This window comes from Natrix helvetica, assembly GCF_964273705.1.
Source record: "Natrix helvetica genome assembly, chromosome: 3".
NCBI lineage: Eukaryota > Metazoa > Chordata > Lepidosauria > Squamata > Natricidae > Natrix > Natrix helvetica.
In genome coordinates, this window is record NC_138549.1 from 121,045,753 (window position 1) to 121,072,645 (window position 26,893).

A 26,893-nucleotide genomic window follows, 5' to 3' on the forward strand; every position below is an offset into this window, starting at 1 on the left:
TAAAGTGGTATATAAGCTTAAGTGCTATTGTTATTGTTGCTAGAACATAACCAGATAATGTAGTTCATGTACTAGAGATGTTTGAAACTTCATTAAAATATTCATAATCATTTCCAATAGTTTAACAATGGTGTGTAGGGGGGGGGGGAGATGGGCAGTTAAGAAATATAAAATTAAATAAAGTCGGCTATAGTGTTATCAATAAATGGAACCTACAAAGGGTGAGACCAGAACACATTCTTCTCCTGGCTTAGTATGCTCCACTGGTTTAAATTGCCCTTCATATCAGCTCTGCTAATAGGAAGGATACAGGCAGGGTAAAAAAGGCAAGATGGTGTCCACAATTGTGTTCTCCCTTTTTAATGTTATCTGCATGAAAGAGGAATGAAAGGTCAATCTTGCAGTTGTGGTTGCCATCTTGAATGTATACCTCATGAGAGTGCGTGCACCCACACCCACACCCACCCATACGAGATGACCCTGTACAGGAAGATGAATGATGAGGGGAAAACAATCATCAAGCAACGAAGGATGGAGAAAAAGCAGATTTAGTCTCCATTCTTCAAAGTTCCACTTTGTAAATAAGGCAGATTCTTGACCACTTTATAGCTAAATTAATGACTGCAATTTTATACTCTTTCTCACCCTTAAAACCCCTACAGCCACCCCAAATAGTTCTAAATGTGTCAACAACAGTTAGCAATTGATATGCTAAGTTTCAAGAACAATTTTTCGGGACACTTAGGGAGGTATGGAAGGGGGGGGGAGGGGAAATGGGAATACTTTGCTTCCCAAAGATCTCCCATTCCCCTGTCCAAGGTTAAATCTCCACCCACACCCAGGAAAAGGCTGAGAAAGTCCATGGACACTAACTGCAGCCCTCTATCAGCCATCTCACACAAAGTTGTCCATCAACATGGCTTAGTCCAATACGTGAACCAGTCTTACTCAAATTAGTTACAAACAAAGCTTCATGCTCCACATGACACGTTTGCCAGCATAAACACAGCTGGTGTGAAGATGCAGCACAGAACCCAATTTTGCCAAGCCACTGGATTACTTAATAAGGTATTGTAATTACTTATGGAAGGAAGTCTTAGGGACAGGAGGTTTAAATTCTTAACACTTTTAACTTTTGCCAGTTCAAAATGCTATTCTGAATACACACAGAGTTGGCAGATAAGTTAAATCCTCACTGTTGAGGTTTAGCGCCATTAGGTGAACATAGCATTAGAAGCCAGAAAAAATGTCAGACCCCGGGTAACTAAAGGCCTACTTTAAGCCAGTCTCTGCAGCAGATGAGAATCATCTAAAAGTGCATCTAGGACATTTTAAGAAAATAAAATCTATTAGGAGTAAATTGATCTTCTATTCATTTTATATATTTACATATTTGTTAGATCTACGTTTGCCTTTTCTCGGGAGCTCAAGGTGGTGTATGTAGCATTGCATCCTCTTATTTCTCCCTGTAACCATCCTGTGGGTAAGGTTGCATCATGACAAAATGACTGGCTTCAAATCATCCAGTCAATTTCCAAGGTGGAGAGTGGATTTAAACCAGGGACTCATCAACCCCAGCTCAACCCCTTCACCAGAACACAACCCTGACATTTGTATGAAATTAATTAAGGGATACATTTTATTTGCTTTCATCTCTTCAAAATAATCTCTGAAGTCTTTTAAGAAAAATTTACAGGGACTAAAAAAAAAGATGCTTTTTTTTTTAACAAAATGAATTTAAATTAAAACCGGTGTAGCTTATAAAATGTTTTATTTTCCACCTGGAAAAGTCAGAAGGCATTTCTTGCTTTTGATTCATACAGAGCTTTAATAATAATAATAATAATAATAATAATAATAATAATAATAATAATAATAATAATAATAATAATAATAATAATAATAATAATAATAATAATAATAATATATTTATTTCTTAGCCGCACCCTCTCCCGAAGGACTCGGGGCGGCGTACAATGAAACATATGAAATAAATATGTGGACAAAACAAACATATAACAGAGACATATACCGAGACACACACAAGGAGGAGGTCGGCTGATAAATAAAAACAATTAAAATGCAGTATTTAAAGACCCCTAGATAATTAAATATAACTAAAATACCCAGTTAAAAACCCGTCAGGAGCGATATGGTTAGATCAAAGTTGCTTTGAGCTTTCTCAGAGCTTTCTCAGAAGGAAGTTGTATTCTACTAACAGAAAGCATTGATGTGAAAACATTGATGTGTGTAGCAGGGCTGAACTGCTAATCCACAGAAAATATGCTGATAAAAGCTACAATTAATGCACAGCTCTCAAACGAACACGGATGCAGGGAATCAATTGTGATATTGGAAATCATCAAGCTGAGTGAAGAGTATATTGCCCTGATAATGGAGCCAATCATCCTTTTTGGGTGCTCTTGAAGATGTCCCTCATCAGCAAGACTCTCATTTTATTTATTTATTTATTCATTAATTTACTTACTTACTTATTTCCTCAAGTATGAATTAGATAACAGCTATAAGTATAGACATGATTATGAATACATGAAATGAATACAACGGAATATTGTGACAGGGGTGGTAGGCATGCTGGTGCGCTTATGCATGCCCCTTAAAGACCTCTTAAGAATGGGGTGAGGTCAACAGTAGACAGTCTAAGGTTAAAGTTTGGGGGGGGGGTTGGGGAAGAAACCACAGTGTCAGGTAGTGCATTCCAGGCATTGACAATTCTGTTACGGAAGTCGTCTTTTCTGCAATCAAGTTTGGAGCATTTTACCATAAGTTTGTATCTATTGTGAGCTCGTGTGTCGTTGCGGTTGAAGCTGAAGTAGTCATTGACAGGTAGGAAATTGTAGCAGATAATTTCTGAATTGAAACAGACCTTTGCTGTGGACTGATAGCAGTGACAGTTTTTATCAATGTAGTAGTAGTCTATTGCCAGTGCTTCTCCCAACAAACCTTCTCTACTTTTTCAGTTCATTCCCATCCATTCATCACTCCCTAAGTACATTTCAGTTCCATCTGTGAAGCGGGGAAACAGCCTTCCCAAGGGAGCCCTCCCAGCTGTGCCCCCCTTTTGTCTTTCCACTAATGCTGACAGAATAACAGCTCCCTAATTTAGAACAGCTCTGAGGACTGTCAGTGTTTTTTTAAGTCCCCTTAAAAATCTTAAGGGAGGAAAAGTCTTTTGTATCACTAAATTCTGGGATGTGACAGCTTCTGCCACATTCGGTGCAAATTCATTGAGCCATGGAAATTGCTGAGTTTAATATTTAAAATATATAATGTGAAATATTAAACCTGTATCTTTTGCTCTTCTGTACCTATAATAAAGTGAATCTCAGTCGTGACAATTCTTACCTATCCAAGCTATCTTTGCAGGAGTCTCTTTACCTCCCATTAATTCTTTCTACAACCAGGTTTAATAAACTCATCCTAGGTGAAAACCACATTTCCCTTTCTTGGTGGATTTTTAAGTCGAGGTCCAAGTTTGCTAATGAGTGCTTAGGTGACTGTAGTACATTTTGGGCATGTATGACAGACTTGAATTTTCATCTAAAAACAGATGGCAAGACCTTAGCTCACTTTGGATGATCTAGAAATCTAAGCATGGCTGGCTCTAGTTTGTTCCAGATGACTGAGGAACATCTGGAAAATCTAGGGATATAGGCTAAACTGAGGGGGGTTGTAATTCATTTCTTCTAACCTGATCTTTGGCAAACTGGTCCCACTAGGTATGTTGGGATTACAATTCTTAAACCTCCAGCCTATTCTAGGAACTAAGAACTGTGATGGTAATTTGGTGGACATCAGTTCTAACCACTTTTAATGAACAAATCATGCCAGATGTTAACACTAATTCTGTGAAACTTGTACCTGTCATAGTCTCCATTACACAAGGCTCGCACAGGGATAGCGAATGACTGCCATACTGGATTCAGAGTGTTCTTCACCACTTCAGTTTTATGACAAATGGTAAATCTAGCAAGATACAGAACGTCTTTTTAGTTATAAATAAATTCTCAGAAACTGAAGGCAATGCCTTGGGTTACACAACAACAGAGAAGCAAGAAAAATCTCATTGTTTTTGTTTTTGAAATATGCTTCTCCAAATCACCATGGACGATGAAAATTGGCACTGGGTTGGATCAAGATAAAAATGGATTACTTTAATAGCTGCAAACACTGGCATTCTCCAAGCACTTGCAGCAGAAATAAGCCCCAACCTCATGCAATATTAGCTAACATTTTTCACAGAGGATATAAATATTATCTATTAAAATTATACTTTTATTAGCACAAGTAGTGCAATATCCATTCCCACAGAGAGCAAACTTGCTGAAAGCAGAACAAACTATATTGGAAACCAGCTTAAAGCAATAACCAGCAACATATGGCAATATCTCTAGAAAGGAGAAGCTCATATTCTCTCAAACAAGGGAGGGGGGATTTTTTTTTCCAGGCAGGGCCTGTGTTTTTTAAGAAATAATCTGCTGGGAGCCCTGTTCCAGTAATGACCGGAGCTAAAATTGGGCAGATCACTCTTTTCTTCTCTTTTCCTATTAGCTCAACTTTCCATGACGTCCATCCTTGCTCCCATCCAAGATATTGTTGGAAGGACAGATCATTCTTGCTACCGATTTAAAGTGATCCTTTTGCAAAGATCCTCTGATAATTAAGGCTACATGACTCATAGACATGAATTATTCAAATCTAGCATTCTGACCATCCTTGCTGTAATTTGGGACATTTCAATGAGAAAGAGTTGGCCTAGCACAGTGGTAGCCTATTTAAGCTCCAGTCTACCCAACCTATCAGATTTTGGGAATATGGATCTCCACCTTGCTCACATAAAAAAAAATATTAGGGTTTGAGCCTGGGAATTTGGATGCAAACCAATATTTTATTTCAGCACCAGCCTTGCAGTTTGAAAATTGAGGAAAATGTTCTCAATTTCAAGGAGATCTGACTTTTATTTTCCTATTTAATTATTCAGAATGGTCAGTTGGGAATTGTCTTTTTGTTAGTTAACTTTCCCCCAGACCCTTTTCTATTAAACACAATACCTCATTTCACATCTTGCTGGCTTAGTGAAGAACATCAGGAATATTCATAAATCATCTTTTAAAATGATCCTGAAAGTTGAAAACTTAGCATACTTGAGTCTTTTTACTTTCTCCTGTATCAGCTAAAAAATTAATCAAAGCAGTTTTTTACTTGAACTGGTCCAAAAATTTTTTTCCAACTCACAAGAAAGGTTTGTCCAATTGACATGGTGGCCATCATAGCATGATCACACATCAGAACATGTAAAGCTTAAATCACACAATCATAGATATCGTCTTGATTTTTTTTAAACCACATCCTATAGCAGTGATGGCTAACCTTTTTCTCCCCACGTGCTGAAATTGTGCTTGTGTGCGCTATCACGTGTGCATGCACTATCGCACGTGTGTGCACACACCCACAATGCAATGCGCCCACCCTCCTGTGGATGCGTGCGTCCTGCATCACGACAGGAAGAATATGTTTTCACTCTCCTCAGGCTCTGGAGGGCTTTTCTTAAGCCTCCGGGAGGGTGAAAATGGCTCCCCCTGGGCTCCGGAGGCCCTCCCGGAGGCCAGAAACAGCCCTGTTTCCAGACTTCCGGTACTTCCAGTAGGCCTGTTTTTTGCCCTCTCCAGGCTCTGGAGGCTTTCTTCGAGCCTCTGGGATGGTGAAAATGGCTTCCCCTGGGCTCCGGAGGCTGGAAACAGCCCCATTTCCAGACTTCCGGTACTTCTAGTAGGCTCGTTTTTTGCCCTTCCCAGGCTCCAGAGAATTTCCTCAAGCCTCCGGGAGAGCAAAAATGGCCTCCCCTGGCCTCCAGAGGCCCTCCCTGAAGCCTTCTGGAACCAAAAATGGAGCATAGTCAGGGGTTACAATAGTCTTGTCCATGATAGACATTAGCCTGGACAAGTTCTTTATATGAAGTTTTTAAAAGTTTGCTTACTAAGGCAGTGTTTCTCAGCTTTGGCAACTTGAAGATGTCTGGACTTCAACTCCCAGAATTCCCCAGCCAGCAAATGCTGAGGAAAGCCTGAGCAGGAAGCAGCAACCAGCTACACTGATTGACTTCAAGGAAGCCTGTTGGATCTGACTGTTATTTGAAATCACAAGTATCAGTGGAAAATTTCACTGTGTGCTAGTGAAGAGCCAGTTAAAATTGCAGCAAATCTGTTCCCAGGAAGAAGAAGAAAACTTCTACTCACGTTCCATCTTCATTACTTCTGAAGAATACCATGAAAGGGTCTGATTTCCCAAAGAAGTCTTTCTTGTCCAGCTTGTTGGCACAGAACTGCATTGTGGCTACATCCTTGGAATTGGAAGCAGAAAACACATTGTCTAACAGCATTGCTGCTGAGCTAACAGAGCAATTTTAATAAGTTGTATGGGAAAGTGGTACAGTAAAGTACCAAACATAAAAACAACAAAGTTTGCAATTGGCCCAATAGGAAATGGAAAAAAAGAAAGACTGAGGCTCATCACTGAAATAAATTCTAATCCAGCGTGTAATTGAAAAGACTATAATAGCTTCAGCAAGGTTTCAAAAATCTGGGGAAGTTTGGCATCAATAAGGATACTGCACCTACAACTAAGACTTTTTACTCATAGACTTTGGTACTTGGGTTATTTTCTTTCCCCATCAGTCTCTGGAATATGCACTGAAGCATGTTAAACTGAACTCTTTATAGAAGATTTACAGTTTGCCAATGATTTTCATAGTAGATAAATCATCCACTACACTTTTTCATTTCCTGGCATTTAAATCAATCCAGGCCCTTAGGATTATAGTGGAACTAGCTACTTTCATAAATTAGAAAAATATAAACAACTTCATGTATTTATCAAAGCATCACTCCTGCTCTGTGAACACGCACACAAAAATCTTGTTAGGATTGGCATTTCATAAGTACAATAAACTTATTTCACTTGCTAAAATATCCCTCAAATCTTCTATAAGTTGCATTTTGACTTGCAAGTATGTGTGGATTTTATGTAAAAATTTCCCGTGTTCTGCTTTTTATGCACATTTTTTTCCTAATGTAGACAAATCGCTTCTGGAGCACTCCTAAATCCTCTGTACATTGCTGCTAAATAAGGTCTCCCTAATTTCTTACCTATTTACCACAGTTCAACATCATCCTATGGGTTAGGTCCAATGCTCAATCTTATTAAACTAGCTGTGATTTTGTGTTCTGAGGTATTTCTCAATTAGCTCCGTATCATCTACAGATTTGATAAGTATGCCTTCCACTGCATTTCTAGGCTATTTATCTAGATACTGAGCAGGGGTGGGTTCCTGCCAGTTCTAACCTCTTCTATAGAAGAGGCTCCACAAATCTACAGTGCCGTTTAGAACCGGTTCCAGCTCCCTCCCCCCGCCCATCCGCACATCATCAAGATGAAGAGTGAGAGGAGGAATTCTGGGAGTTGAAGTCCAGAAGTCTTAAAGCTGTCAAGTTTGAACACCCCTGGGGTTTTTTCTCTCTAAAGTGTTAGGGGTGCAAGGGTCTTGTAACTTGACAGCTTTAAGACTTGTGTGCTTCAAATGCCAGAGTTTCTGAGCCAACATGACTGGAGGAGGAATTCTGGGAGTTGAAGTCCACAAGTCTTAAAGCTGTCAAGTTTGAACACCCCTGGGGATTTTTTTCTAAAGGGTTAGGGGTGCAAGGGTCTAGTAACTTGACAGCTTTAATACTTGCACACTTCAATGCCAGAGTTCCTGAGCCAATATGACTGGAGGAGGAATTCTGGGAGTTGAAGTCCACAAGTCTTAAAGCTGTCAAGTTTGAACATACCTGGGGATTTTTTTTCTAAAGGGTTAGGGTTGCAAGGGTCTTGTAACTTGACAGCTTTAAGACTTGTGTGCTTCAAATGCCAGAGTTTCTGAGCCAACATTTTGGTTGCTAAGCAAGAGCATTGTTAAGTGAGTTTCACCACATTTTACAAGTTGGCAACGCCCATCTAGTCACATGGCTGGCAAGCCGCTCCCATTCAATCACATGGCCAGCAAGCCATCCCACAAAGCAGGCCATACCTACAGGAGAGGTTCTAAAAAATTTTGAAACCCACCACTGATACTGTGGAGCAGAAGGCCAAGGATAGAGTCCTGGGGAATTTCATGTAATCCTTCCCACCGGGATAATACAGAACTACTCACAAGCTCCCTTTGGGTGTGATTGTTAAACTAGTTACAAATCTAACAGACCACAGTATCATCTGGCCCACATTTATCCTTTCTGTCCACAAAAAATATCATGAACATCCTTGACAAATGCTTTTCCGAGATCAAAGTATATTACATCTACATTGCATCCTCAATCTCTTAAACTATTTGTGTTTCATGAATAGAGGAAAAACCAGACCAGTATTTCTCTACCTTGGCAATTTGAAGATATGTGAACTTCAATTCCCAGAATTGAATTGAATACAACTTCAACTTGGAACAGAAAGACAACACACAACTAACAATCACAGTCAGATCCTGGTAATGGTAACTTTCTTTTTTTTTAAATGCTCATAGCCACACTGACTGACAATTTATTCAGCAGAGATGCTAAATAATAGGTGCATATTTTCTCAGGTGTTCCCTCTACCATTTTGGATATTGGTTGCTCTTATCTAGTCTTCCAGCACCAGCAGTTTTGAAAAATCACAATCAGTCGGCAGGAATTCACGTATAATACATTTTTTTTTTATTTCATGTTCGCCAGGACCAACCATTTGGCTTGAACTATCTACAGATATACTATAAGATATTCCTATGTTAAGGAAATAATAGCCTTGCTGTTGTGTAAGCCAAATGTTTCAAGCTGTAAAGCATTGAAGATCATACTGTGTCTTGAAGTGTCATGTTAGAGATGAAAAGTCAGTTTGATGAGACTTTTTCTACCAGTAGGGATGCATGAAAGGAAGCCAGAAGAGATTAGTACCCTACTTATCAATCCTTTCTGATTCCAACTCAAGGCAGTTTCGTTCTGCAAAATTCTCTGCCAGTGCTGCTGGAGGCAGTCATCAGTGGTTATTTTCCAGGAGAAAATGGAGTGAATTACTATGTGTGCATGAACACTGAATTTTTCCAAAGGTATATTTTAACTGAGAAGGGGAATAAGGAATAGAGCATGCAGGGTAAAATAAAAAGAGGACAGTCTTTGCTCCTTTGAAAAGTTGTTATTATCTAGTAAGGCATTTCTAATTTTCTGTTTTTAAATTTTTTAATTTACTAATCTGGACTTCATAGTTTATAAACAAATATCCAGGGTTGCTTGAAGCTTTAAGGTGCAGAAACAAAAACAAAAAACACAGATCAGAAATGTAGATTGTAGAGTTCAAAAGAAGCAAATATGCAGGGCACGTTGACTTATGAGAACATGAGTAAGCTTCCTTATCTCTACTTGTGGTATATGATTCCATGTTTTCTAAGGGAGTTTGGAAAGCATTAAAGAAATGGAATATCACTGCTATTTCTGGTTAATGTACCTTGCAAATCATACAGGAAAATGCGTAAGGAATGAAGCATTGAACTTGCACAACAGGGTGACAAATAACATTCATAAAAGATATATCTCAGGAGTTCATATCTCAGGAGCAATGATATATGAATAAGCACCCAGGATGCAAGAATACACAAAATGCCCTTTTCCATTTAAGAAAGCTGCACTTCAACCTAAAAATATCCCTGGGGATTAGAGATGGAAGAGAATCTTGATCAATTTGCATTTGGAGATAAATGTAATATATTTACCCTTCCTAAATCAATATAGAACTGGGATCCAATTACCGTATTTTTTGGATGTGTATATATATATATATATATATATATATATATATATATATATATATATATATATGTGTGTGTGTGTGTGTGTGTGTGTGTGTGTGTGTGTGTGTGTGTATATATATGTGTGTATGTATGTATGTATGTATATATATATATATATATATATATATATATATATATATATATATATATATATATATATATATATATATACACACACACACATACATACATACATACATACATACATACATACATACATACAGGTGAAACTTGAAAAATTAGAATATCGTGCAAAAGTTCATTTATTTCAGTAATGCAACTTAAAAGGTGAAACTAATATATGAGATAAGACTCATTACATGCAAAGCAAGATAGTTCAAGCCGTGATTTGTCATAATTGGAATGATTATGGCGTACAGCTCCAAATCCACCATCTAAGAAAATTAGAATATTACATGCAATCAATAAAACAAGGATTGTATGTAGAACAATATCGGACCTCTGAAAAGTATAAGCATGCATATGTACTCTGTACTTGGTTTGGGCCCCTTTTGCAGCAATTACTGCCTCAATGCAACATGGCATAGAAGCTATCAGCCTGTGGCACTGCTGAGGTGTTATGGAAGACCAGGTTGCTTCAAAAGTGGCCTTCAGCTCTTCTGCAGTGGTCCAAAGTCCGGTTTTCTAATGAGAGCAACTTTGGCATCTCATTTGGAAACCAAGGACCCAGAGTATGGAGGAAGAATGGAGAGGCCAATCAAGCACAGTAATCCCACGGTCATTGAACCAGTTTTTGGTGCTTTTGGTGCTTTTGGCAAAAGTTGCTCTTATCAGAAAAGAGGACTTTGGACCACTGAGCAACAGGACTTTGGACCACTGTGCTTCATTAAGACCAGGGTCAACACAGCCGTCTACCAGGAGATTTTGGAGCACTTCATGCTTCCTTCCGCAGACCAGCTTTATGGGGATGCTGACTTCATTTTCCAGCTTCCCACACTGCCAAAAGCACCAAAACCTGGTTCAATGACTGTGGGATTACTGTGCTTGATTGGCCAGCAAACTCGTCTGACCTGAACCCCATAGAGGGTTATTGCCAAGAGAAAGATGAGAGACATGAGACCGAACAATGCAGAAGAGCTGAAGGCCGCTATTAAAACATCCTGATCTTCCCTAACACCTCAGCAGCACCACAGGCTAATAGCTTCCATGGCACACCGCATTGAGGCAGTAATTGCTGCAAAAGGGGCTCAAACCAAGTACTGAGTACATATGCATGCTTATACTTTTCAGAGGTCCGATATTGTTCCATGTACAATCCTTGTTTTATTGATTGCATGTAATATTCTAATTTTCTGACATGGTGGATTTGGGGTTTTCATGAGCCATAACATATCACAATTATGACAAATCACAGCTTGAACTATCTTGCTTTGCATGTAATGAGTCTTATGTCATATATTAGTTTCACCTTTTAAGTTGCATTACTGAAATAAATGAACTTTTGCACGATATTCTAATTTTTTGAATTTCGTGTGTGTGTGTGTGTGTGCGCGTGTGCATGTGTATGTCTGTTTTCGTAGATTTTCATGGGTGTAGGTATGCTGGTCTTGTTGTATTCGGGTCATTCGGGTCACAAGATTGAGATTGTCTTGGCAACGTTTCGGCAAGGCCTCACTCGCCATCCTCAGGCTGGTGTTTTCGGCTTAAAGTGTGATCAGAGCTGCCGTCTTTCTATAAATCTTGGGGACGGGGGTGTAGATTGCTGGCGTTGTTTCAGTAAGATTGGATGTGTGGCTGTATCATGATCGATAGATTAGTGCTGATTGGTGCTGGCTGTGTGTCCATTGTTATTTTGTGTTGTAACGGCCCGGGTGGTGGGTGGGGCTCGTTTGTTGACTAGGGCTGGTTTCCAGATATCTGGTAGGCGGGAGGCATCATCACGTTTATTCATGTTGTGGGGGTGTTTCTCTATTTCAATAGCTTCCATAATTATTCTCTTGTTGAAGTGTTCAGTTTTGGAGATTAACCTGGTTTCTTCAAAATTAATTTCATGCCCTGTAGCTTTAAGGTGCTGGAAAAGGAAGGAAGTTTTTTCTTTCTTACTTACTGCGTTCTTGTGTTCTGCAATGCATGCATTTATTCTCCTGTTCCTTTGTCCTATGTATGTTGCAGGGCAGATTTTGCATGGTATTTCATAGACTCCTTGGTTTTCTTGTTGGATTTTGTTTTGGGGGTTTCTTAAGATGTTGGTCAGTTTTGGTCAATTTTTGGTCAGTGTTGAAGGCTGTCTTGATATTGTGTTTGTGGAGAATTTTGCTGATTTTATCTGTGGGGCCTTTGATGTAACGGAGGGTGATGCCGTTGTCCTGTTCTGGGTCTCAGTTCTTGGGGGGAGTCTCCCTTTGGATTAGGTTGATAATTGTTTTTCTTTGGAATCTGTTGGAGATTAATACGTTTGTGGGAGTGTGTAATTCAGTTTTTAGGTGGTCTTTGTCGGCTAGGCATTTGGTCCTGGAAATGAGGGTCTTGGCTACAGAGTTGATCTGTGCAGGGTGGTGATGGGATTGTGCGTTTAAGTAGCAGTTGGTGTGTGTGTTTTTCCGGTAGATGGTGTGTCCTAGGGAGCCATTGGGTTTTTTGTAGATTAGGACATCCAGAAAGGGAAGTTGGTTGTTTGCTTCTATTTCCATAGTGAATTGTATTTTGGGGTGTAGGCTGTTGAGATGTGTGAGGAACTTGTCCAGTTTTTTTTCCGTGTGGCCAAATCACGAAAGTGTCATCAACAAATCTAAGCCAGAGTTTGGATTTGGGTTCAGATTTATCCAAGGCGTTAGTTTCAAAATGTTCCATGTATAAATTTACGATGATGGGTGAGAGGGGTGATCTCATGGGTGCTCCTTCTATCTGTTTGTATCTTTCTCCATTATGGATGAAGTATGTGTTGGTTAGGCAGTGGTTGGTCAGGTCCCTAAGCACACACACACACATATATATGCTGGTCTTGTTGTATTCGGGTCTTTTCCCATGTAAGATTGAGATTGTTTTGGCAATCTGAATCTTACATGGGAAAAGACCTGAATACAAGACCAGCATACCTACACCCGTGAAAATCTACGAAAACACACATACATACATACATACACACACACACACACAGAGAGAGAGAGAGAGAGAGAGAGAGAGAGAGAGAGAGAGAAATACAGTAGGTAGGTAGGGAGAGAGAGAGAGTAGGTAGGTAGGGAGATGTTCCCATGTGTATTTATCCATGTGCTGGAGAAGGAAATCACTGACAATCTGCAGCACCTAAGGCTTTGTTTCTGCTGGCACAGCACTTGATCAATGTAATTCTCATCAATCAGTCTAACTAAAGAGCTTTCCGAAAGGGGAAAATTTTTTTTGCACTGTGCAAACCTTCCAAAAACGGCCCGTTTTTTGTGAAAACAGGCCCATTTTTTTTCAAAAAAGAGGCATGAATAGCCTTTGGGGGGCTTGCAGAGTGCTCCTGAGGGAGTGGGAGGGCAAAAACAAGCAAAAAATGCCCAGTTTTTCACAAAAACGGGTCCGTTTTTTTCAAGAAAATTGCATGCATAGCCTTATGGAGACTTATAGAGTGCTCCTGGAGGCTGGGGGGCAAAATTGAGCAAAAAACAGCCCATTTTAGGCTTATTTCTGCCCTCCCCAGGAGCTCTCTGAAAGCCTTCTACAGGCTCTGCACGGCCATTTTGGTGAAGGAGGCGGGGTTTCAGGAGACAAAAAATTCTTTATTCGGTGTATAAGACGCACCCAGATTTTCAGCCTCTTTTTTGAGGGAAAAAGGTTCATCTTATTCTCCAAAAAATCCGGTATCCTATGATACTAACACTTTTCAAAATCTTGCAGTACACTCTCCCCCTTAAATATATATATGAAAAATGTGTATTTCGGAGTGATATGCATATGTAAAATACCTTTAAGGGAAAAGCCTTATATATAAATGGGCAAATAATCAGACCATATCCCATGGAAGTATCCTTGCTTTGTGGATGTGCTCACTGAAAACAAAAGGTGTCTTAGGGAAGGGCATTAGAGTGACCCCTTAAGGCTTCTGGCTCTCCAGTGCAATGGTTTCTTCACTGACATTGTTTGAGATCAATGAATATGGATGAATCACATGGGCTTCAGTGGAAGAAGCATCTTGCAACATTATCTAGTCTCCTTAGCAGGTGCAACACAGCAGTTTCTTGTCCATTTGACTGACCTCCTTTTGCAAGCTACAGTCGTGAACAGACCTTTGATGTTACGGTGAAGTTAGTAAGCCACGGGCAGGAAGATATGGCCCTGGGTGAAGAAGCAGAGCCCCCTCCTGCTTCCAATCATCTTCTTTGCGCAAGGGAAAGAGTTAAGCCAGCTTCTAGCACAGGCTGCAGGACTGCTCATGTAAAGCTAATTGCTTAGGTCTCCGTTTGTTGTGATGGAAAAGGGAGTTAAATTCCCTTTACAGCACAACAGATGGGCTACTTCAAATGCATTCAAGCATACCCCTGAAATTCTGAGTGGTTCCTATGTCTAAAGTAGCATGCAATAGCAAAGGTTGTGCATTTTGTGAATTGAAAGAGTAAATACAAACATGCAAACCTTTCCACATACTTTAGATAATAAACAGGGTGTGTGTATTCAACCACAAAAAAGCAATAGAGATAAAATACAACAGGCTATAATTCACCTAAACTTTCAACATGTACTGTACCATGGTATATATCTCCATTTCCACAGATATACACACAAAACACATGGACGCATGGCAGTGGTGGGTTTCAAAAATTTTTAGAACCTCTTCTGTAGGTGTGGGCTGCTTTGTGGGAGTGGCTTGCTGCCCATGTGACTGGGTGGGAGTGGCTTGCCAGGCATGTGACTGGGTGGGCGTGGCCAACTTGTAAAATGTGGTGAAACTCACTTAACAACGCTCTTGCTTAGCAACCAAAATGTTGGCTCAGAAACTGGCATTTGAAACACGCAAGTCTTAAAGCTGTCAGGTTACAAGATCCTTGCTCCCCTAACCCTTTAGAAAAAAAACCCAGGGGTGTTCAAACTTGACAGCTTTAAGACTTGTGGACTTACAACTCCTAGAATTTCTCCTCTCGCTCTTCAGCTTGATGATGGGCGGACGGGCGGGGGGAGGGAGCTGGAACCGGTTCTAAACGGCACTGTAAATTTGTGGAACCTCTTCTACAGAAGAGGTTAGAACTGGCAGGAACCCACCCCTGACGCATGGGTGAGAAAGTGCTGATCTGCATGCATTTTTGAAGGCATGGGAATTCAACAAGAGTATGTCTGAGGACAAAGAATTGCACAAACATGTGTAGGAGACAAATTAGGATTTTATCCCTCTTGTAGACGTCAGACTTGTGGGCGAGATGAGGTGAGATAGTGATATTGTTTGTGTTAACTTCTGTACGTGGGAGAAAAGGAGATTGAAAATGCCTGGTTTTGCTAGAGTTTAGACAGGCTGATCCTTTTCTAGAAAAACAGCCATGGGTTTATTTTGCTCTCTTGGGTATCAGCAGCAAATTGGCTGTGGTTGTAAAGAGATAGTAAACCTCTACTGGCGCACCAATATTTGACTGTTGGGGCCACCCAAGCATTGTCTCTTTCTCTTCTTTGTCACCAACACAACTCAGCCCTGACTCTTAAAGCTCCAGATGCTCTGAACCTTTTCCTTGGAAGCATGTTTTTTTTTTTCTGTCTATGGCAAAAACAAGCTTGAGGGCATTTTTAGGTCAATTTACTGTAATGGAAACGGGCTGTGAAAAAGAAAATCTATAGCAGCTTTTCCCAGATGGGATAAGCTACAACTACATATTCAGCCTGACCAGCTCTCAGAAAAGAGTGTAACTCTGCCTTTTATGATGTGGGTCCACTGAGAATAATTGTTCCAGGTTGATCTTGTGAGCTTCCTAGCTAAGTGGAGAATGAAATCCTGGCCTTTCTATACTTAGTGCAGCACTCCAACACAATCTGTTTGTGTGTGCCTTCGAGTCAATACTGATTCCTGCCAATGGCTTGGACTAGTAGTTTTTGTGACAAGACTGCAAAGTAGTTTGACTTTGCATATTTCCTAGGGATGAAAGAAAATGACTGGCCCAAAATCACCCAGCTGCCTTTGTGCTGGTGGTGGCTGTAGAATTTACGGTCTGCTTGTTGCTAGCCTAGTGCCTTAACTGTTACACCAAATGGGTTTCTCTATTGCCTGTCTGTAGTGCAGCTCATGATATGTCCCCTACATCTTGCAGATATTATTTCATCCAGATAAAGAATGGCTTCACACGAAACATTTGTTCAATATTGGATATATTGCAGCACACCCATTTATCATCACTCTAATATGAGATCTACTAGCTCCCAGGGGACTTCTGGGTGTAATCTTTTTTTTTAATTATTATTTTAATTTTTTAACTTGAACATATCATCTTCCAATAAACAGTGTGTCATCTGGGTACAAATGTCTCTGTACAATTACAATCAAGATGTACAATATTCATTGCATTGATGACAATTCTCTAATCTTACAGTATTAATAATTAGCATTATAACTATTCATTTCTCCCTCTTAACATATCTTCTAATGAAAACATAATATTATATTGAATATGATCATCTTAACAATCATATATAATAATTGTATTGTTTACATTTCTATTTTAACATATATTCTTTATTTCACTAGTCTCTATTTATTTCTCACTTCTATTTTTATTCTCCAACCATCCATAAAATAACTCCCATGTCATGTAATATTCCGGTTGTTCTTTCTCTTTTATAGCAAGGGTTAATCTATTCATTTCTGCACATTCTAATATTTTCCAAATCACATTGTCATCTGTATGACTCTCATTACTTTTCCAGTTTTGTGCAAATATTTTTTCCCAGTTTTGTGCTAATATAATTCTAGCTGGAGTTAATACATGTATAATTAAATATGCATTTCCTTCACTGTAAATTTTCGGCAAAATCCCCAGCAAAAATATTTCTGGTTTTAAATATACTGCATTGTCATCTTTTCCAACCACGTTTGTATTTTTGTCCAGTACTTTTTTCCTCTACACATGTCCACCACGTATGATATGGGTGTAATCTAAGATGCCAACTATTAGCATTGAAGCCCTACATGGCATGAATCCCAGTTACTTGCAGGATTGGCTATTGCTTTTAGTGTCTGTCTGTCCCATCAGATGTGACAAAATAGACATGGTTGGATTCTCCTTGGTGAAGTAGTGTCATTTGTTGGGACCTAGGGAGCGTGCCTTCTCTGTCATGGGGGCAGCCATATGGAATAACCACTTCATCAAGTTTAGATGGCCCAACCATGTGGTCTTCCACAAGAATTAAAGACTTGACTTTTCTACCCTGTGCATTGGGGCTAGGCTGTTAGTGAAGTCTCTGTGGGTATATCTATCATGGGTTTAGGATTAGGATAATTTTCATGGGAACCTCAATTAGATTCTTTTAAGTGATTTTATTGGTTTGTTGTGTGGGTTTGTATGTATGTGTGTGTGCTTACCACTTAGATATGTATATAAAGTTGTCAAAAATAGGCTAACTAAATAAACACAACAAAAAAATGGGGGAAGTGAAACTTTCCCCCCTATCTCAATGTTCATGCTGTAATGATTCCCACTGCCATGATAACTTGGGATAAGAAGTTACACAACTCTATCCCAGATTTATATCTATTTCTCCTCAAATACCCTGTTAGGTATCGAGCCCATAATCTTCCTTTCCCCACTTTTTTAGATATTCATCCATTTTTGGTGACCATCTACTATAATCTTTTAAACAACACAAATCTTAGCTCTTAGCTTCCAGCTATAAGAATTCTTTAGGTACTAATATTGACTGTAATCTTGGTTCATGTTCCCAGAATTATTATGGGAAATTTTTAGCTGACAATTACAGTAGATTTCCCTCTTGGAGAAGCAGGGTGAAATATCTTGCTGCAGCCTCATGACTCCCTGGAGCTGTCCAGCTACCTTTTCTGCATATGATTTACTTCTGCTGATCTACTAGTGAGGGTTCATCTGATTTACTTCAACATGGTACATCCTGCTGAGAGTTCTACTAAGGTCATGTTGCTGGCCACTATCAAAGTATTTAGTTAGGAAAATATGTTGTATTTCATTTAGAACTAGAACAGGGGTGTCACACTCAAGGCCCAGGGACCGGATCCTGCCTGCAGGGTACTTCGATCTGGCCCGCAGGGCCACCCTGGAAACAGCAAAGGACCGTCCCACAGTCCTTTTGCTAGTGAAAACGGAGCTCAGGAGGGCTGCGTGCAGGTCTGTTTTTGTTGGCAGAGGGTTGCAGGAGGCTGTGGCAGCTGAAAAAGGAGCTCAGGACCCCATTTTCACTGGCAGAGCGCCCGGGCCATCACAGGCGCCCCCCACACGAGTGATGTTGAGCTGGCCACATCCACCCCAGCCCCAGGAGGTCAAGCACAATCCTGATGTGGACCTCAATGAAATCAAGTTTGACACCCCTGGACTAGAAGATGACCTTTTTCTGCTATAGCCCTGCCTTGTAGAATATTCTCTACTTGAAGATTAGAATAGCCCCAAATGCTGTTGGCTTTTTGCAAAGCTTCGAAAACTTGGCTATGTACCCAGGCCAGGGGCTTGGAATGTGTTAAGGGTCCTGTTACTTGGCTTTAGTATTAGTTGATTAACCATCGTGGCTGATGTCTATCCTTAATTATTTTGTAGATGTTTTCATTGTTGTACAGTTTTTAGAATAGTTTAAGTGTTTTATAATTGTAGAATTGTAAACTACCCAGAGTCACTTACTTGAACTGAGCAGCTTGAATAAATCAAGAAGTAAATTTCAATGGTTTTACTAAATATTCACATGTATGTATACATACAGCTAGCATTTTCCCCCAGAAGGGGAAGAGATCTCCAGTGTACTAGTATTGCAGTTGTGTGTGGGTCAGGACGTATAATAAAAGCATTTAAGTGTGGCAGTTTTTAGATGAAACCTGCTTAAATATATACCTTATGTGTGGTCCTGCATCACAAAAAATAATATCAGAGTCTCTTATTATCTTCTGCAACATGATATCTCTAACTCGGATGCAGCATGGCATGTCTGTGTAACTTTAACAAAATAACTTTCTAAACCATCAGAGACTCCCTAGCACTGGGGCTTTTGAATTCAAAGGCTTCCTTTCTTCTTTTGACAAGCTTTTTGAAAGCAAAGACATGAACAGAAATTCAAAGAGAAAAGAATGACTCACCCTACAGTTGCCCAGTTCTTCAGCTGACAGAATGATGGTGCCACACTTTTTCCCCGGAATTCCTCTATAATAAGAGAGAAAATAGTTTATGAAGTGGGTAGAAAAGGGAGGAATGAGACATCTATCTTTGACCCCAATGCAGAATAATGTCAATTTTATTTTTCTGTTCCATTTGCAGCGTCTCCTTTTAGGAAACTCCAAAATGTCAGTAACTTTGAGTTTTCCAAACCTGTAACTCCTTTTCTACGCTCTGCAGTGGAGTAGAATGAAGAAAGGATAGCTTTTTTGGGGAAAAACATTTATTTTTATTTCTCATGTATACCTTCACAAATATACAATCTCATAACTATTATTAGTAATGTGTGTTATCAAAAGACATTTTAACATTTATAACTATTTTTCTCCCCCTACAATTGACAATATAATCGAGATTGCTTTTCTACCATCCCATATACCCATCTTATTTTACAACAGCCCTACTTCTGGAAGAAGGGATAGCTTTGAGGAACAGGCTAAAAAGCCCCTACCAAGGCAAAGGCCAGGTAGAGGATGAGTCAAGGGCTGGAATGTAATATGAGTAAACAAACCCATAGTTGACCTGAAGATACAGGGAGGGAGGGGGGAAGTGTGTTCAGACTTGCACAAATCTTGTCATTAGGGTTGACAATACTGTGCTTTGATTAAGGCTTTGATAAAGCGCACTTTCAATGCAGCTCCGTGAAGCATAAAGGTGCCCTGTGTTTGGTGCTGTGTGAAAACAACCTGTGAAATCAGCCCCAGAAAATCTCTGATGAATGTGTGGGTATGCCTAGAAGATATATATAGTATTTGCCAAAGCAAAGCAGCTGGGTTAAGCAAGATGGCCCAACATAGAGCTGAAATGTTTGACTTTTCCCTGTCAAGACACTGCCTTAAACCCCAAAGCTCCATTTCCATAAACTAAAGCAGGACCACGTAACTCAATTTTGGTTTGACTACTGAGCGCCTATGTTAGATGGGGATACTAGGTTTCATACATAGTGATAAACAAGTTCTTTTGTGTTCTATTTATTAATTATTTTACTGTTGTATTGTTTAGATTCTCTTATAAAATGTCTCAGTAACCCTGTACTTCTTTCAGGGAATTCTGGTAAGTGAATTAAATAAACGAAGACATCCAAAGTCTTTAGCTTTTTCAAGCATGGGACCTATCTCTTTGAAATATTGGAGGCATTTCTAGGGCTTTTAATTATTCTATTATTGATGGTTGACTTTATGTGTGTGTTTCCATATGGAATTGGTTGTTGGCTTGCTGCAAGCTATCATGGACATTATGCCCATGGTTGGACATTGTGAAAGTATCTTAAATATTACAAATTAAAATGAGTTCTTTCGAACATTAAATCTGTTCAAAGAGGGTATAAAAATTGAGAGCGAAAGAAATATGTTTTCCAAGTTAAAACCATATTAGAGTTAAACCACTGCCTGAATGTGTAGCAACAAAACTGAAATATTTATTTGAATGCTCATATCAAGTTGATGATTGAGAGATATAACTCAAGAACAAAGCTATAAAGAAAAGCAGTTTACCTGAAACTCCCTTTTTTCTTTTCTTTTTTTTTAAAGTATCAATTTTATAGATTTTGTCCATTTAATTCCACACAGACAGATGATGTCTTGGATAATGATGGCTCAAAATGGATTTAATCTTCAGAGCTGATGACAAGTCTACTTGTTCATAGAGTTTGGAAATTAGAAGTATGACAGTGAATAACTAATGTGATCTTTTTCAGGCCAGAAATATAAATCACATAAAGCCCTAAATTATATCAAAAGGATTACCCTACTTATGACTCCTATTATTTTCATTCACCAGTAGATGAAATAAGGATTGGCTTTAGAAAAATGATATAGTTATACATACGGATTCAAATAATAATGAATGGAAATATGAAAATATTCTACTTCTTGTTCTATGTAGTGATTGATGCCAAATAATTACAGTTCCAAACTCTAAACTCTCTTCATAGTCATCGTTAGAACTGTGGCGGTCAGCGTAACCAATTTGCATTACTTTCATAGGCAAGCTTTGGTTTGACATATCATCCCTCAGATAAATGCCACACTTGGAATACTGCATTCAGTTTTGGTTGCCACGATGTAGAAAAGATGTGGAGACTCTAGAAAGAGTGCAGAGAAGAGCAACAAAGATGATTAGGGGACTGGAGACTAAAACATATGAAGAACGGTTGCAGGAACTGGGTATGTCTATTTTAAGAGAAAGAAGGACTAGGGGAGACATGATAGCATTGTTCCAATATCTCAGGGGTTGCCACAAAGAAGAGGGAGTCAAACTATTTTCCAAGGCACCTGAGGGTAGAACAAGAAGCAATGGGTGGAAACTAATCAAAGAGAGAAGCAACTTAGAACTGAGGAGAAACTTCCTGACAGTTAGAACAATTAATCAGTGGAACAAGTTGCCTCCAGAAGTTGTGAAAGCCCCAACACTGGAAGACTTTACGAAGATGTTGGATAGCCATTTGTCTGAAACGGTATAGGGTTTCCTGCCTAGGCAGGGGGTTGGACTAGAAGACCTCCAAGGTCCCTTCCAACTCTGCTATTGTAAATGGCAAATGGACTCAAAATCCTGGTTTGTGGTAATGGCCACCAACTGTGATGAGCTTTCCCCATGTATCAATTTGAATGTGGCCCAGCAGGTAGCAGCACATAGCCAGATTTGGTTGATCTCAAACCACTAAGAAGAACTGGATGCAATTAATTCTTGGATGGGAGAGCACTAGACTGGTTTGAGATCCCAGGCAAGATTGGGAAGTCAAACCATTCCACAAAGGAAACAATGGATTCTATAGAGAAAGAAACTATCTGGACTATCAACTATCCTGTCCATGTGGTAATATGACCTTAACCAAAACAAGGCAACCCTAGTATTACGTGCTGGTTGGTACAATAGATGTTGCAATATTTTTTGCTAAGATTTTGGGTATTGTTCCTTATAGGTTGTTATTGTTTACTTTCTGCCTTGTGTTTCATCTATGTTGCTTTTCACCACCACTTTTCTTTAAAGGGCAATCTTTCAATCTGGAGCTATCCCATTCAAAGTTCCCCCGAAAGATGGGAAGAGCCTTTTTGCTCTTTCATTCATATTATAGGGTTGCCACTCGCCTGGTGACTCTGGTGTCTGCGTGCATGCTAAGCTTGTGTTATACTGTATTTTCCATATCATAGAAAACACTGTCATGCAGTTGTATGGTTGTAGTTGGACATATTATGTATTTGAAGGGAAGCCAGTATCAATCAGCCTATCCACACATATCAGCAGGGGTGACTTCTAATCAGAATGGGATAACGCAGCCAACACGTCACAGTCAACTTGCCACAGTCAACTCACCATGGCCAATTCACCACAGCCAACTCACCATGGGACAACTTGCCATGGCCAGTTCACCACGGGACAGGTCGTTGCATGACAATTAAACAATTCAATTTAATTATTTAAAACAACCAATACATTATTTTAATTCTTATCATTCACATTTTATTATGTCCCTTCCTTGCCATCCTTTCTTTAATGATTCTATTCCACTATTTCTTCAACATTAACTCTTGTCTGCATTGAATTTGTGAGCGACAAGTTGTCCCATGCCGAGTTAGCCACTGCAGGTTGGCCATGGTGATTTGTTGTAGACCTTCCAGTAGCCCATACCTGGCTTTTTCCTTAGAAGAAAGATTCAAGAAATATCCATGTTTGTTTACTATATTTCAGCTTTCTTGCACAAAAGAAGAACAATTCAAAACCAAAAGGAATTCTAAATCAACCTTAGAAGATATTTTGTTAATGTTATTGTCTGGCAAAAATGCTCACCTCTGAAATTTATTTTAGACAACACATATCTAGAACTGGCCACATGCTTAACAATTCACTTATTGGCCAAATATGCATGACTATCCAGACAATTTTGTGAACATACATATTTAAATACAGATGACTCAATGTTCAAGATCCAAGCTCAATCAAGAACCACGCTGGATGTTATGTATTCAGGAAGGAGAAGAAGCCCAACAGATTTGACATCACCTGCTTTGAATATTAAATAGGAATGGTGAGATGTGCTTTCCCCTCCCCCTTCTCTCTACAGTTTATCAATTGAGTTATGAGAACAAATGAGACTAGAGTTGTTGAGTTCTCACTAAAAATGAAAAGAATGATAGGAAGAGCTAACAATAATAGGCTGAGCTTGCCAAGATCGCATCTGAACAGTTGTGGACTTGACCACATTGATGATAACTGAGTTCTATTACATTATGTGGTTGTGTGTAAATTCTCCATTAAAGCATAATTGAAGCATTCCATCAGCAAAATTAGATTACTTTATTTTTTACTAATATTAATGCTAGGCTCAGGGTAACACTGTAGAACTAAGTGGATATCTCATAATTCAGTAAGACAGACTTTAGCTCCTCATGCAGTTTATATTGATAATTTGAAGGGGTGGAATGCACCAATCCTCTGTTTTCTAATCTGTAGGAGAACTTAATGACTTACCCATTGGAGACAGACGGCATAGGCTTCCCAGTTTTGGAATGTAATGTAAATGCTCCCATCCTGAAAAAAAAAGAATAAAACGGATATAAACTTATAATTTATTTATGTATAATTGAGCCCAAAATTTATGTTGCTAAGTGAGAAAGTTGTTAAGTGTGTTCTGCCCCATTTTATGACCTTTGTTGCCACATTTGTTAAGTGAATTAGTTAAACCAGGAACTCATCACCTACAACAGAAATCCAGAAGTGAAGTTCCCTTATTGGATCAATAACATCTCCCAGTGTGCAGTTATATGAGGAACGAGGAAGGAGACTCTTCTGGCCATGATGCCCTGAGACCTGTTTTTGATCATGAGCACTCACCCTTCCAGGTTCCCCTTCTTTGCAAAGATCCCCATAGATCACATGCAGCACAGAGATATGATAATTGTAGAATCTGCCTGCCTGCCAATGCTTAATACACAACCTTGTATTGCATGACCTTGACAAAAAGTCTCGGTTCTAGAATGTAAGTTAGCAATGCTGGGCATTTTGCACACAGCAAGGAATTAATGTTGCCAGTCCCATTAAACCATTCAGCTATTCTCTATTCCCCTCTTTGATGAATGTCTTAAAGAAGAAAAAGTAGATTAGATGCTGCGATGGCACTTCCATCTTCCCAATAAATTGCACCGTTGAAAGCCCTTGCAAGAAGCACCCCTAGTCCTTATGTATACCGGGGGGTGGGGGGGGGAGATGATCACTACAATAGGGCCTGAATTCCCCCCCTCCAGCGTCTCCCCTGAGAGCGACAATGATGCCTTCTAAATTTCCTTGGCATGGGGCCACAGCTACAGAGACAGTGACTAATTCCCTCCTTTCATTGATACAGTTTCCTTGACAATATTTATAGAACTTGACTGAGGTTTCCTCCTCCTCTCCTGGAATCTTCAACAGTTAAAGAGTTTCCTCTCTGGCTGCCTCTGCTCATATATTCGATTGAATGGGAGGCAACTGGAAAAAAAGTAGTATCTACAGTCAGTGGGAGTGTCTTCCATCCCTTTTATTCATTTGCAGGTTTGGTTCAGTAAATAGTATTTCACTGAAACTGACTTAACCATTGTTTTCTTCTAATGATCAATTTTAATCAATAGGTATGAGGTACTAGTACAGGGGAGGGGTCAAACTCAAGGCCTGTGGGCCACATCCAGCCCATGGGACACATACAGCCTGTGGGGTGTTTAGATCTGGCCCTTGGGGCCACCCTAGAAACAGTGAGGGAGCGGCCTGCAGTGCCTTTGTCAATGAAAACGGGCTCCCGAGCTCCGTTTCCAGCTGTGATGGTCTCCTGCAACCCTCTGCCAGTGAAAGTGCCTCCCAAGCTCCGTTTTCACTAGCAGAGGGTTGCAGGAGGCCATTGCAGCCAGAAAGGGAGCCCAGGAGCCCGTTTTCGCTGGCAGAGTGCTTGGGCTGCCACAGACACCCCCGATATGACTGACATCGAATAGGCCATGCCCACTCTGGCCACACTCACCCCAGACCCCTGAGGCCAAACACAACCCTGATGCATCCCTCAATGAAATAGAGTTTGACACCCCTGTACTAGTAGATAGGTAATATCTGGTAGGTGGCAGTCTCTGCAGCTAGCTACTAGGAACCCTTGCCTTCAGGTTTATTATATTCATATGCTGTGGTTTCTCCAGAAGCTCAAGTCAATACTATGCCTATAGTATTTCTCCTTCCCCAACTTTATACTCACAATAGCAACCCTTAAGGTAGTCTAAGCTGAGATAATACCTGCCCCAAAGTCACTTAATGAACTTCCATAGCTAAGGGCAGACTTGAATTTGGATCTCCCTAGTCTCAAGGTTATTTCATGCAATCTGCAAAACTATCCAGCTGTTTTACTTCTCCCCTTCCTCTTTTGTTCTGCTCCTTCAGTGGCATAACCTAGTAGTACTCAATGTTTCTCTCTCTCTCTCTCTCTCTCTCTCTCCTGCTTATTTTACACATAATGTAAAATATTGCCAGCGGAAGGCCTTGTCCTTCAGATATGCTGAATTACAATTTCCAGAATTCACAGCCCACCTGACCAGTGGACGTATTGATTTCCAACACATCTGGATAACACCAAATTCTGGACATGCTCTGAATCAAAGCTTTGTAAACTTTAAGTCCCATCCTATTTCCGGTGGGGCAATGAGATGGAGAACAGTAGAAGCAATCCCTTCTGTATAAATGCTCTAAAAAAGTTTACTGAGCAGAAACTATGGTATGTTCAGACATATCATTAACTTTTGCCTAAATAAATAAATCTTCTCCAACTTGGGCATCTTTCAAATGGGTGGGGGAGAGACTTCAATTCTAGGAATTTATTCCAGTGGCAATGCTGTCTACAGAAAATTTCAGAAGCTAAAGTCCACAAATCAGAGTGCTGTCAGTGCTGTTACCGGATTCTGAACCCAGCAATAAGGAGCCCAAGTTAGATGTATCTCAGATACCCCAATGACTGATAGGCAGCCTCTGCAAACTAAGCAACGTGGCTTTCCCCATATAATGCTAATCCCTTACTTAACAATATGGGTGCAAATTCACTGAGATTAGTTCCTGTTACTGAGCCTTGGGGAGGTTTTCTGAGCCTCTTATTAAGACTGTGATCACCATGCTGCCTGAGTAACGGCAGTGGCAAACGAGCAGAGATGACAGATTGCCCTAGCTACAGTTACTTGACAGTGAAGCGTGGCAACCTTTCTCCTACCAGCTGGAGAGCACTGACTAACAAATTGCAGAGACAAAGGACATGGCTTTGCCAGCTGCCATTTCTCTAGCAAAAACTGAAAAATTATCCAGACCTTGCCATTAACTCATAAGGCTCAAACCAATTAGTCTCCAGTCGCACTGAAGGAACTGCTGAGAAAATGACTGGTCTACCAAACATCTCCCCAATTACCCACATCAGCTTTCCTCAAACAGATGCCATCCAAGTGGGTTGAACTTCAACCCACCCATAATCACCCAGCCAGACTACAGAAAGTTGTCCTACCCTGGGATAAATGAGTCTATTTGGGAAACCAAATTCTGCCTGCCTTGTTGCAAATGTGTACATATTAAGGGTCTGGTGAACTGTACGTGCAGGAGCAAAGCTAAAGAAGCTCATCTTAAGTGCAGTCAGACTTCCTGCAGAACTGGGCTCAGGAAAGAAGAAAGGAACCGGTTCTGAAACACGAAAGTAGGGAAATGGCTAACTCTAAAAAAGGGGAAAGAAAAGAAAGAA

At 39.9% G+C, this 26,893-nt stretch overlaps 1 protein-coding gene across 2 annotated transcripts in view; it reads right to left on the reverse strand.

Moving 5' to 3' along the window:
- The window catches only part of CPNE5 (copine 5), a 159,708-nt gene that overhangs the window by 51,767 nt on the left and 81,048 nt on the right, over positions 1 to 26,893 (reverse strand). For both annotated transcript variants that reach the window (XR_014174866.1, XM_081946663.1), the window contains exons 7-10: positions 23,641 to 23,700; positions 19,098 to 19,161; positions 6,258 to 6,361; positions 3,883 to 3,987 (exon numbers count right to left, since the gene is read on the reverse strand). Coding sequence is in view for 1 of the 2 variants with exons in the window: in XM_081946663.1 (XP_081802789.1) it covers positions 3,883 to 3,987; positions 6,258 to 6,361; positions 19,098 to 19,161; positions 23,641 to 23,700 (333 nt within the window). In the remaining variant the exon portion in view is untranslated. The remainder of the gene's footprint in view (positions 1 to 3,882; positions 3,988 to 6,257; positions 6,362 to 19,097; positions 19,162 to 23,640; positions 23,701 to 26,893) is intronic.